Genomic DNA, 13284 nt, shown 5'->3' on the forward strand with positions numbered 1-13284 from the left:
TTAACCTATTCTGTAACCTTATTCTCCCCCCATTTCTAGAATAATGTGATTAAAGTGTGTCAAGGCAAGAGTATGAGTACATTCCATTCCACTGAGGTACAATGAAGAGCAGACCCCTAACATGTGGTTGGGCAGTAGGAGAAATGGTTTTAAAATGCTTATTTTTTTACAAAAATTAGAAAGTGCAGCTGTTTTTTTTTTACACAAAAGTGCATGTAAGTTTCACATGTCAAAACTGAACAAACAACAGAGCATGTCTCCAAACGTAAACTTTCCAGGTTTCTATGCATTCTGGGAAAACTGTGGTGAAATGTAAAAAATCCAAAAATGTACTTATGGTGTGGACCATGAGCTGAAACTCACAGATACCTATAACCTAACTATTGCTTATAAAAATACCAGCACTCTGTTTGTGATTAGGTTCAATGTGTCCATTGTAAGAAACTCCTTGCTATAGACCGTGTCAAGGGTAAAAGTTAAGGCTATACAAGGTTCATCTTGGTAGAAAGTTTACCTTCTGACTTAGATACATTTATGGAGAAAAAGTGGTCGAATATGAGTCAGTGGCGGGGCAAGCTGCAAGATGACAGGTTGCTAAAAATCGGTGTCTCTGTGCGGTTCTTGGCGTAGGCGGGAAAGCTCAGAGCGGGCGAAGTCCGAAGTCACTGCCTCAACATCGATCAGAAATAGAAGCAGGTCTAGGTGGTAGTTTCATCTGCCACCTTCGTAGCTCAGGAGGGGGCTGGGCAGAACACCAGGCAATCCTGTTACAGGAAGATTCACCTAAACACACACCCAGAGCCCTTTCTCCACTGTCAGTGAACAATAAATATCTCACCACAGAGGAGCCATCAGGGGCCAAGTGACAGCTAGACACTGGCAGGAAAGCCTTTTAGTTTTAGGCAGGAAAATGACAACTTTGTAAAAGTGTAATTTCCAAAATAGTAAGAAAAAATCTGATTTATTCTTTAAATTGGATCATAAATTAATCTGAAAATGAGTCCTTGAACCATTTTACCATCTATTTCCAAACTGAATTTAGCATTTATTAAAGATAATAATGTAAACCAGTATTAACCTTTGGGAACTCAGCCTTGGCATAGTGAAAAACGAGGTTTTTCGTTGCCAGGAAATGTAAAACATTAAGTATACATGTCCTCATTTTTGAATAGCATGCACACTGCCCTATTGGCTTTTAAGGCCTACCTTAGGAGTAACTTATAAGGATTAAAAAGGAAGGTTTAGGATTGGCAAAAGGTTTACTTTTACCAGGTCGAAATTGCAGTTTACAACTACACACCCAGGCTGCAGTGGCACGCCTGGAGACAGGTTTTCCAGTGCTACTGTAGTGGATGGTACAATGAGTGCTGCACCCCACTAGCAACATTTAATGTGTAGGCTCTGGGAACATGTGTTACCATACACTAGGCATCTATACTCAAATTAAATGAGCCAATCAGGTGTATACCAATGTTACCATGTTTAAAAAGGAGAGCACAGCCGACTGGTTGGCAAGGGCCAACAAAAGACAAAAATCTGGGGGATTACCACACAAAAGATGTTTTTTTCAGCACTAAATAAGTAAATAAAATATATTCAAGTATTCAGATGTTCAGCTAATTCAAAACTGCATAGACTGCTAGGTTACGTGAGTCACTACATTTGAGTTAATTCTTGGTTCCTCTGTTGCCTCCCTTTTTGCAAAGTCTGGCTTTTATTATTGAAACTCCAAATTGCCACAGAGTTCACGAGGAAGCCTTGTGAAAAGTTTCCAAGTTACATATACTTAAATGAGCCAAACACATGACATCAATTACAAAAAGCCAGAAATATAATGAGAATTACATAACAACGCCAATTTATTAACACATTGCTAACGAATTGGACAACAAGGAAGTTGTTTCCCAACATTAAGAACAATAAGTCAAATAAAAGTGACTTAACAAATTATGTAAAAATTCTAAAAATTTGTACTGAAAGAAATGAGATCTATTTTAAACACTCATTTTTCTTTATGACTTACACTAGAGACTTTAAAATGTTGGGTGCATTGAAAGGAATGCCGTTGTTAATCGGTGCATTACTGTGAACGAAGCAATGTTGTGTCCATTCCATAAATCCACGGTGCCTCTAGTTGTTTTTCATTAAATAAATCTGCTGTATGTTAATTGAGCTAAAGTCCCATAGGAACAGTATCACAAACTCACTCGAAAGCTTGAGGTTATTGATGAACCTGGCAAGAATTTGTCAAAATCTTTATCTATAAGATTTCTGGGAGTAAGTGCATATTGATCATGCTACAAAACTTGTTTCCACTGTTGTTTGGTGTGGTAGAAGTCTAAGATGATCACCTCCAAGTACTTCCCACAACTAATCGCTTGTTCCCACTTTCTTCCTACCTTTTATTCCATTTAAAGCAGCATCCTAACTGCAAGTGTCTTATGTAAAACTTCCAATAAAAAAGAAGGTTTTGTTTTTCAATCTCATTGACTTGTAAATATTTCTAAGAAGTTAACCCTAAAAGGGGTCTTTTTCCAAATGTCAAACCTCTCTGGTAAGTGTCCATTAATCTTTGCCACGCAGGCATTTAAAAGAGATATTGAACCAGACTTTAAACAACGTAAATCTTCCAAGTATCATCTATCATGTCCGTTGGTGTAGAACAATGTGCCCTTACCTGTTTGTCTTACCCCAAGGGCACCCTTTTTCTAAACATGATTCCAAAAATGACAAGGATACTCTAACAACTGCACTTTGGTTATTGATTGGATTTCCAAATGGGACATATTTGCCTACACTTATCCCTAATGGCATTTTCATTAAGTTGAGAAGTACTGCTTACCTGTCGGTTGGGACAGTTATACATTAAAAGTGTAAGAGTGTTCGCCTACCTATGGTTGCAGAGAAGATGACAATCCCCAAGACATTCATTTCGGTGGCACTTCCAGGCTTTGTCTTGTAGCTTATTTGAGGAGATGGGGTAATCTCTAAGAGGACAGGGTGGTGAATTTCAGGATTCGAATCGTCAGGAGCAAAATAAATAAAACTTAGGGACTTCTTCTGGTACTTTGTGTCTTGAGCCTTCACCACAGGAATTAGAACTGTTCGATACTATAACAAATCAAAAGATGGGAAAAAAATGAAATTCCAATTAAATACATTTTTATTTGGGAACACAAAAAACATGTGAATTTTGAACCAGTGAAATGCAACACATTAGGTGAGAGAGTAGTGGTTAGCTAAATTCATAGTTAACCACAAGGTTTGTAATCAGGATTGAAATATTTTGCCAGCATCAAGTATGGTCTTTTTATACAATGATAGATTATCTTGATTCATACATGTTAATATTCTGTTACCAAAAAGTGTGAGGATTTTTCAGGTTTGAAACATGCAAATTAGCATGATCATGACATTACAGAAGACTGCATTGCATGACCTTATTTATTTATTTATTTATTTAGAGTTTTATATAACGCTAGCTAGACCCAAGATATCAGAGCGCTTTACAAGTTGTGAGCATAAGTTAATTCGAGATACATGGATGGATAGTGTTGGTCAGATGCAGTCATTAGACCTTACAATAATATCAAAGAAAAGGAAATCATGTGACACAAGCCACATCAAACCTTCATGTAAATGTGAAGAGAAAAGAGGTGTGTGTGTCTTTTGCATGGAAAGGGTAAACATATGAACCTGTGCATTAGGGTGGGGAGGAGCACTGGAGGAATTTCAAGGAATTTCAATATCAAAGGTAGGCAGCTCAGGTAAAGTGCTTTTGGTGCCAAACTAATACATCACTTATGCTATTCAAATATTTTTTCATCAAACAAGAGGTACTACCATTGACTTTCTGAGTTCTATTTTGTCATTTGCATTTATTCTACATAATAAATGTGTGGTTTTGTGATCAGAACTACATTTTTCAGTTGTATAGTTTTATAATTATTAAAAGAGTATTGTATACTGTGCTCAGATATACCCAAAAACATTTCATAGGCAACATTTTCCAAATATTAATTAAATGAAACCTTGAAAAATAAACTTAGACATTGGATAAATGTATATGTATATTATCTGAAAACCAATCAATAGATTACTTTATTTAGGCGAAAATGCCTTCAAAAGTGTCACATACAGCAGCTCGATAAAATCATTCATTTTAAGAACACATTCGTAAAAGTACAATATCATAAAAATGTAAGTAATGTCCATCAGAACAACACTAGAATTAAAAAGATAAGAATACAAAAAATATATATAAATATACACAATGTTAGGACAGCCCAAAATCACATTAATAGTAGTTATACAGTTAAAGCCTCCTTGGTTGTTGGTCACCAGCTTGTAATGCCTATATAATGCCTCGAGGGATAGACCAATTAGATACTATTAGCCACTCTGCTACATGTTGAGTGACCTCCCTGCCTCTTTCTCCTGATACCCCACATGTGGCCAAGGAACTTAGCAGCTACACAACCAAATACAGCTCTTGTGTCTGATTTTAAGATGCAAAGAGCTTCCCAAAAGTTCATTGTGCCCAGTTGCTGGTAGATGGGCATCATCCATTTCCGTCTTGGACCTGCGTAAGCAGGGCAAGCAAACAGCACAGGGCTATGGACTCTACAGGAGCCTCACATCCTGGACATTTACTGAGGCACGGGTCTTAAGTATGCCATCTGGCTTTTACCTCATTAACTGGAAGCGTGCCAAGTCTGAATTGGGCATAGAACTTTCTATCTTGGGTTACTTGTCTTAGATCAAAATACGGTTTGAGAAATCTGGCCTGTTTGTGGAGTAAGAATTCTAAAGTTAGTTAGGTAGACCCTACCAATGTCTACCTGTGCGACCCATTCCCAATAGTGCTTCTTTAATACAGCTTTCCAAAGCAGGGGCGAGTCGTCTTTTTCCTAGGCTTCTTTTAGCTCTTGGCCAAATACAAGCTTCTTTATGTTGCTCAACCAACCCACCTTGTTAAAAATATCTAACCTGATGACCTCTGCAATAGCTTCGGCATAAGATGACAACTCTGTGGTCCTCTTGACTCTGGTCCAGAATAGCAGTGGCCGAAGCTTAGCTAATGGGACGTTGCCCCATATCTAACATAAGTGGGTAAATTGGGGTACTTTGGGGCAGCATCACTAGGTTCCTTATAAATTTGTGCTTCGATCTAGTGAGCTCCAATATCTTTTTGAATCCCCACAGTTCGGAACCGTACAGGGCAGAACTAACAGCTTTAAGGTCATAGACCTGTAAAGCCGGGGAAACTGGTCTAGTATGAGAAGACTAATGTTCTTTCACTAGTGCCCCCATTACATGTTTGTGATTTAATGTCATTTTTGTTATGTGGGGGTTCCAAGACATTCTCTCCGAGAGTTTAACCCCAAGATAATAGAAAGTACTAACTCTCTCCAGGGGTGTCCCTGCCAGAGTTGGCTTATCCTTGTATGACGTGTGAGGGTTGAAAGCCATTAATTTTTTCTTGGAAGTGATTTCAAGACCCCGAACAGTACACAAATGGTGAAATCTATCTAATAGTGACTGCAGCCCTGCCGGAGTTTTGGACACCAATAGGGTGTCATCTGCAAATAAGAGGGTCACTACCTTTTCTCCACCTAAAGTAGGGGCGCCAGCCGTCTCTTGAGATAAAAAGCTTACGACTTCATTCATGTATAGTGAAAACAGGGTGGGCGCCAGGACGCATCCTTGGGGAACACCCCTACTAACAGGAATGCGGTCGGAAAGCTGCCCCTGTATTCCCCATCTTATCCGAGCAAAATTATTTTGTGGAATCAGATGACTAGGTTCAGGATAGGAGAAGGAATTCCCATGTCATTCAATACTTGCCATAGCTTAGATCTGGGGATTAAATCAAAAGCTGTCTTCAAGTCAATAAAAGCCAGATACAGACTACCCTGAGTCTGAAAACCAAAATTCCTACTCACCACTTGCAACTTCACTAAACGCAAACCATGGGTAACTAACAACTTTTAGGTAATCATTAAAGTATATAACAGAGTACTTTTTAACAATTTGCCGGAGATGGTCAAATAATAGTAGGGCTATTATTAGTAAAAGGGTGCAAAGCTACCTAAGAACTTAAGAAGTGATGGCTTTCCCTTGTTGTCTTGCAAATAGTGTCATGGTTTCTCTTTTGAAGCAGATGCAGTTACAGTTGTACAAATAATAGGATTGAGTAAGTCACATAATTATCAACAGAAACGTTTTTCCATGGACACATTAATACTACAACGGGCGATATAGTGTAAGACTATCCCCAATTTAGATGGAGAATTGAAGCGTGCAACATCATAGCGGGTTCTGTGGTTTTCCACTGCATTGAAGACTGCACAAATGTTTGCACAGCATTCAGAATCTATCCCTTAACTTTTAATGAGGCCAAAGCGTTATCCATGCTATATGCTGACTTTTTATTGTTCGACTGCTATTTCACAGTAGCAGCTTCAAAAGTTGTTCATGCGGTAAAAAAATGAAGAATGCAGTAAATTTATGCCCTGAGAAGCTAACATATCTATTTATGAATCTAATCTTAACATTCTGTCAACCAACTGCATATCAAGTAAATTTATATTCATGCTGCAGAAATCATATGTTGCTTTGAATCTTGTCCTCTGTGACAGAATTTATAGGACTAACATTTTGTTCAGGGCAAAGTGAAAACAGGAAAGCCTTTTTCTCCTACTGTCCTGGGCTGGGAACTGTGTATCTGCCTAGGGAAAGGTTTCCCTTCTCCTGCGGGACAACGTCTTCTGCAAGAGTACCCCTGGTCTCATTCAAAAGCATTCATGCAGTGACCAGATTGTTTTCCTTCACGTTCACAACTGACCAACCACAGAGTTTCCTCCAGACAGGAAAGAGGAAGGCACTGGCAGATGCTCAGCCCCACCATCTAGTCTCTCATTGGCTTATCACGCTGTCCAGCAGGTTTCATTGGCTGCTCTCAGTGGCGGACAGCCTTTTTAAGTCTGCACTGGTGCTTGTTGTTAACAAAAATTATACGACTCTTTCGGATAACAATTCTCTGCGACTAGACAGGCCATTAAAGGGGTAGGAAGGCAGGAGACTGCTCCAAAAGTAGCAGGCTAATACCAAAATCTCCTGGGTTGATAGGTATTTGAATAGAAAAGGTAGTTCCCTAGTGAACATATATATGTTCAGACTGTTTAGGCAGCTATCTTGTAGTTCACTTATAGTCAGAAATACTCATTACAAGTTTTGCGGGACTCCCAACCTGCACCCCTGAAGTCCTGATGCTGCAGTGTGCAAAACATCCCGGTGCATTATTTCTGTACTATAATGAATTCTGGGGGCTGGACAGAAGAACACTTGTAGAAATAGGGGAAGATTTACAATAACTGGTGCATCCCTGCATATCAGCAGGGAAGCGCCAGTTATTGTGCGTCACGGCTGCGCCTCCATGGATGTGCGGCGCACCATGGGGCAAAAATAGACAGATGCGTGACCCATCTGCTGCCGTAAAGGCAGCGCATTGCTGGAGTTGCATCGCAAGCACATTGCCGCTCCAGTAAGGCTCGGGAGTGCCCCATCCTGAAAATGCTGTGGCAATCCTTACACCTGCTTCAAGCAGGCGCTGGGTTTTGACGCAGCATGGCCTTAAAAGTGACTGAGTGAAATCTTGTAGATTTCACTCAGCCACTTTTAGGAGGCGTTCCTGCGCCGGAACGCCCCCCCCCCCCCTGCGCTGGAACGCCTACATGTGGCGCAGGGCTTTACAACATGACGCATCTCTCAGATGCGTCACGTTGTAAATACCCCGCAGCATGGCGCTGGCTTTGCTCCGCCGCTGAATCACAAAAGTGTCGCAACGGCGGCGGAAAATAGGTGCAAGGGGCTTGTAAATCTTCCCCATAGGTATTTCCATTCAATTTACCATTGGCTTTTCCACTTCTGAGATCTATTCTCTGTCCAAATTCCCATTGCTCAAAAGTGTTCAGGGAGAAACTCATAATCGCTGTTTGGCCACTCACTCTTGTTACTGGTCCAATCATTGTTTCTTTCAAACTTCTAATGAGAAACGAATTATTTACTCCAAGATACTGAAGACATTATTTGGCCTCTGTGAGTTCTAGGCTACTAACGCTGTTCCAGCGCCTTGATACCCAAAGAAGACTGTGCTCTTAAAAATATTAACCTGAACAGGAGAAATAATAGCTCCTGCTGCTGGTATGTGATTTTTGGTGGAAATGTTAACTGTGACCTATTTCCACACTCTCCTTTCCAGCAAAAATAATTGAAAAAGTCATGAATAGTCAACTGACTCAATTTATGGAAGAGAATGACCTATTAGATCCAACACAATTTGTATTCCGATCAGAAGACAGCACGGAGAAGGCTCTGATTGAAGCCACAGATGAACTAAAATTCATCTTAGATGGAGGAGGAACGGCCACTCTGATCCTACTGGATCGGTCTTCGGCCTTTGATACCATAGACCGCCCTACGCTGATCTTCTGCCTGGAGGACTTAGGCATAAAAAGCACAGCCTTAGAGTTACTTAAATACTTTTTAAAGAACAGAAAAAACATCGGCAAACTGGATAATTTCAGCTCCAGCACCTTCTCTCTGCCTTGTGGGGTACCACAGGGATCATCGCTTAGCCCCCCCATATTTACTATAAATGTAAGAGAATCCCTCCCCCGATTTAATCCTTTGGTTTCTCTGTCACCTCATACATGGATGACATGCAGATTGTTCTATCTACTTCTAATGACGCCAATTTTACTAGTCATCAGTTCCCTAATTGTATTAGAGAAATTTGCTCATGTATGAGTAAGCGGTGTCTCAAACTTAATTCAGATAAAACTGAAGTGATTCTCCTCGAAAACAATCCCCATTTCTGGTCTACCGCTAGCTGGCCATCGAATTTGGGCACGTTACCCCAACCCACCACAAAGGCCAAAATCCTTGGGGTGATGTTCGATGATAAGATTAATTTCAGCAAAAAAGTCATCTTCTCACAACACTTTCCGAATCATAAGAAAAATTATACATTTTCTTCCCATTAATCCCAGAAAAACATATCATCTTTAATCCTCTCTATATTGGATTATTGTAATGGATTTTGCATTAATCTTCAGGCACAATATCTCAAGAAGCTTCAGGTTTTACAAAACTCTGCTGCTAGATTACTTCTCAACCTCCCCAAACACCACCAGTCTCTCAAGCGATCAAAGATCTACATTGGCTAATGATCAAGAGCTGTATCATATTTAAAGCACTCTGCCTCATTTTCAAGGGTCTGATGCCACAGGACCAGATTTTCTGATAAAGTCCATTTCTTGGTATATTCCCCACAGGAACCTTATATCAATTGGATGCTACAAAGCTACCACCTTCAGATTCAAGCAAACTAAATGGGGTGGAAGTAGTTTCCTTGCTGGAGCAACCAAGCAATGGAATTTCCTGCTCATACACGTAAGATCGGCACCTTCTCTACAGGTTTGCAGAAGGCTTCTAAAAACCTGGGCTTTTACCCTTATGCTTCTATCTGTTTCACCTCTGCTCTCTGTTAAGCCAGCGTCAAGACACCCCAGGGTATACGTAGTGCTCTACAAATATTTTAACATAACATAATAAAGTTTTCGCCTGAACTGTAAACTATTTAAAAGTGGAGTATGCACCATCTTTTCGAGTAAGACCCAATTAACCTGGATATGGTCTAATTCATTCAGATTTACTGGTGTTCCCCTTTTTATATAATAGTTTCTAAATACTTTTAAATGTATAAATATAACGTACCTGTTGGAACGACGCTTCGATCAGATTAGCAGGAAACATGTTTCTGTAATAGTTAAGAAAAAAAGATTGCTTTTCTTTTGATTTGATTTTCATACTTTGTTGGTACAATTACTTTATCACTCCCCTGCATAGATGTAAGCAACCTCCTTCATCTCAGTATGTCACTGTCATAAGTACTGGCATCTGAGCCCTCACAAAAGGTTTAGAATATATTTATGAATATCACAGTCAGAAACCTACACAACAACATATGCATAGAGGCAACTGAGAACTGGGTAAGTACAAATTGGCTGTATATTCAGTGTCAGGAAAATAGAAGCTCACCTACTCAGCAATACAATATCAAGCTCCAAGGTCATTTGTTTTAGAGCCCTCAATATACTGGAAGCAATCGGACCTGCTTTGTGTCCTAAAGCAAGATGGCGACCGTGTAGCACCCAACAAACCACTTCCTCCCAGACTGATCGCTTTTGGAGATATGTTGTTGTAAGTCAGGAAAACAGGAGAAACAAAGTAACTCCAAGGTATATGGAGCTATTCCTGCCAGAAAAGCAGATCCCCACGTAGAGACATAGGAGCTCCGGGGGTCCAGTTTTTGTTTGTAGCAATCAGTGTTTCCTCCAGGCCGGGTTCTAACTACAGAGAAACATGACATGGACAACACAGTCTAATCAGCCATTCGCAATTCCCGAGTGCAAACTTTTTTGGTGTCCCAGCATCAGCTCCACGATTCCTCAATGCAGTAGATTCAGCAGTGGAGCATGCGGGGGTGCAAGATGGAGTCTGCGGTCCCAGTATGGGGCCAACATCAGAGAGCTTATCCTCTCTACAGTCCATGGAAGGAACTGAAAAACGTCTTGAGTCCAGGCCAGAGTTGAAGGTCTCTGACAAGCACCAAGTGGTGGAGACCACAGAGACTGCAACTAGTGTGCAGGTTAGTGTGGGTACTGATCAGGAAAATGTGTCGGGAGGCCAATATTGACTATGAAACATCTATGACAGATAGAGCTGAACCTCCCAAATCGCCTCACTCTGACACTGAGAGTATTATGAGTTTTGTCTGTTCTGGAGCTCTGGCGTTTATCTCCACTAACCACGACACAGGCCCGCCTGAAGCTAACATCGGTGGCACAGAGGAGAATGTGGGTTCCATGGATGATGTAGAAAAATTTGTTTTGCTCATCGAGGAGTCAGGAATCTCTGATACGAACGGCATTGAGTCCAAAACGGACCCACATACTTGGGGATCAGGCGATAACTCCACCAGCGCTCCAAATGAGCTGTTTTTATGAGGAAAGCAAAGCCGCAAAGGAAATGCAAAGAGAAAGCTCAAAGGGGAGAGCATCAGAGGAAGTCTCCCAGAACAAACATACCCTGAAATGGAACTACTCTGCAGCCTAGTAGATGTACTTTGATGAACTTGATGGGCATGGGGCATTGCAAAAAAGGGGGCAACAGTCAGCTGGAGCCCTAGCTGGCGCTCATCTATAGCTCCATAAAGCAACTTCAAGAAGAGTCTTGTAGTAACAATCGAAAAGCCTGCTTAAACACTAAAAACCTGCATGGGGCTATAAGGAAAATGAATAAAACATGCTCTGAAATAGGACACAGGATCGCTTGTGTAGAAGAGCGAGTCATTGCACTGGAGGGGGTTATCGCCTCATGGAAAGGTCAGAGTGATACCGATGAATCGCAATTCGTAGATGTAATGTAGAAAATGGAAGATTTCGAAATAGACAGCGGAGAAATAACTTGAGATTCCTAGGGGTTGCAGAAGGAGCGGAAGGGGGCAATATCACAACCTTCATGCCAAACCTGTTGAACGGGGGCTTGGCCGGCAGCGATAGCGGCTGTGTGTTGAGCTCGCTCCGGCCAGCCCGATATTTATCCTGTGCCATATCCTGCCCTGAGCACCTTTGGATCGCTGCCCAGGGTGCTGAGACCTGCCGCTGCAGCTTGCTGTCCCCGGAGACCGGCGGGGGCTCCCGGCGCGTTGCCGAGCGCCGCAGGAAAGAACGAGCGGCCTGCGCGCTCCCGCAACTCCGGAGCCGGGACCTCGCTTTGTTGGCCTGGCCGGCGCTGCGGACCCCGGTCCTGCGGGTGGGACCCGGCGGCCAACACGGGTGGGGCGCGCCATCTATACAATCCCGGCCCGGAGGGAGACGAGGCTGCGGGGTTGCGAGACTGGCAGCGGAGCCCCCCCCTGGAAGGTGACAGTGGCGGCGAGACTGTGTGTGAGCCGGGAGGCGCCACGATAATACCGGCGCGGGCCGCTGGCCGGCCCTGAGGGACGACGGCCATTTTGAGGCCCTGAGCTACTGGCTCTGACCCGGGCGGTGTGCCCATCGGCCTGGATGAGCATGTGGAGCGGCGCTGCTGGTCCTCTGCGGTGCGGCTGTGTGCCCCCTTTGCTATCATCTTGGAGGTAGTGCCGGTGGGGTGCGGACAGCGTCGAGGTGCTGCGGGTGAGGTCGGCGGCCATTATCCTGGCGCGGTGGACGATTGGCTGCGCCGCTGAGGCGGTCGAGGGGCAGCTGGCTGCAGCCACGTGAGTGAGTCATCTGCTGAGGGGGAGAAGTCCTAGTCTGAGGCCTACCCTGTTGGCTCGCCTGCCCCCTGGTTGACCAGCGATTGTTGGTGTCGGTGTGTGGAGTCCAGGTGCATACCGTCTTCTCTACGGCCACGATGACTCGGGGTGGCCCTACCAAGCAGGGGACCCTGGACAAATTTACGGAGGTGGGCCAGGCGGCGGGCGGCAGTGGGGGGTCGCAGACCTCTGCGCCGGACAACGCTGCGCTGCTGGCGGCCATCACGCAATCGAGAGACCCACTTGATGCCAAGATTGGGGCCGTCGGCTCCGATGTGATGCTGATCCGGCAAGATCTGAGGAACGCGGTGGAGAGGATCACGGGTGTGGAGACGCGAATTTCCGAAGTTGAAGATGACCTGTCCGTGCTTAAGAAGAAGGTGGCCGCCATGGAGAAGACGCAGAGGGGCCTCGCTATGAGGGTTGAAGACGTGGAGGGGCGCGCTCGGAGGAACAACCTGCGCTTTGTGGGATTTCCGGCGGGACGCGAGGGCAATAATGCGGAACGCTTTTTGGCACAGTGGCTAGAAAGCTGGCTTCCCTCGGATGCTCTGTCCCGCTGCTTTGTGGTGGAGCGGGCCCACCGGGCTCTTATGCAGAAGCCCCCTGCCGGAGAGCGCCCACGGCCCATTATAGCTAGATTCCTGAACTATGCAGACCGGGACACCATCTTGAGGCAGGCAAGGGCGAAGGAACCTCTCATGCACGAGAACGCCACCATCCTCATTTTTCCCGACTACACGCGCCTGGTGCAGCAGCAGCGTCAATCCTTCCTCGCTGCCAAGGCCCGTCTTCGTGGTCTCCATATCCAGTATGCCTTGCTGTACCCGGCGCGGCTGCGTGTCGTCTTCCAGTCCCGCACGCTGTTCTTCGATTCCCCCGAAGAGGTCTTCCAGTGGACCGATGAAACAGTGAAA

The 13284-nt window shown here is 43.7% G+C and overlaps 1 protein-coding gene across 1 annotated transcript in view; it reads right to left on the reverse strand.

Moving 5' to 3' along the window:
• Positions 1 to 13284, reverse strand: part of LOC144799680 (excitatory amino acid transporter 5-like) — a 258239-nt gene that overhangs the window by 68710 nt on the left and 176245 nt on the right. Inside the window, exons 4-5 of the mRNA XM_078671162.1 lie at positions 9781 to 9823; positions 2892 to 3111 (exon numbers count right to left, since the gene is read on the reverse strand). Coding sequence (XP_078527288.1) covers positions 2892 to 3111; positions 9781 to 9823 — 263 coding nt within the window. The remainder of the gene's footprint in view (positions 1 to 2891; positions 3112 to 9780; positions 9824 to 13284) is intronic.

This window comes from Lissotriton helveticus, chromosome 12 (genome assembly GCF_964261635.1).
Source record: "Lissotriton helveticus chromosome 12, aLisHel1.1, whole genome shotgun sequence".
Lineage (NCBI taxonomy): Eukaryota > Metazoa > Chordata > Amphibia > Caudata > Salamandridae > Lissotriton > Lissotriton helveticus.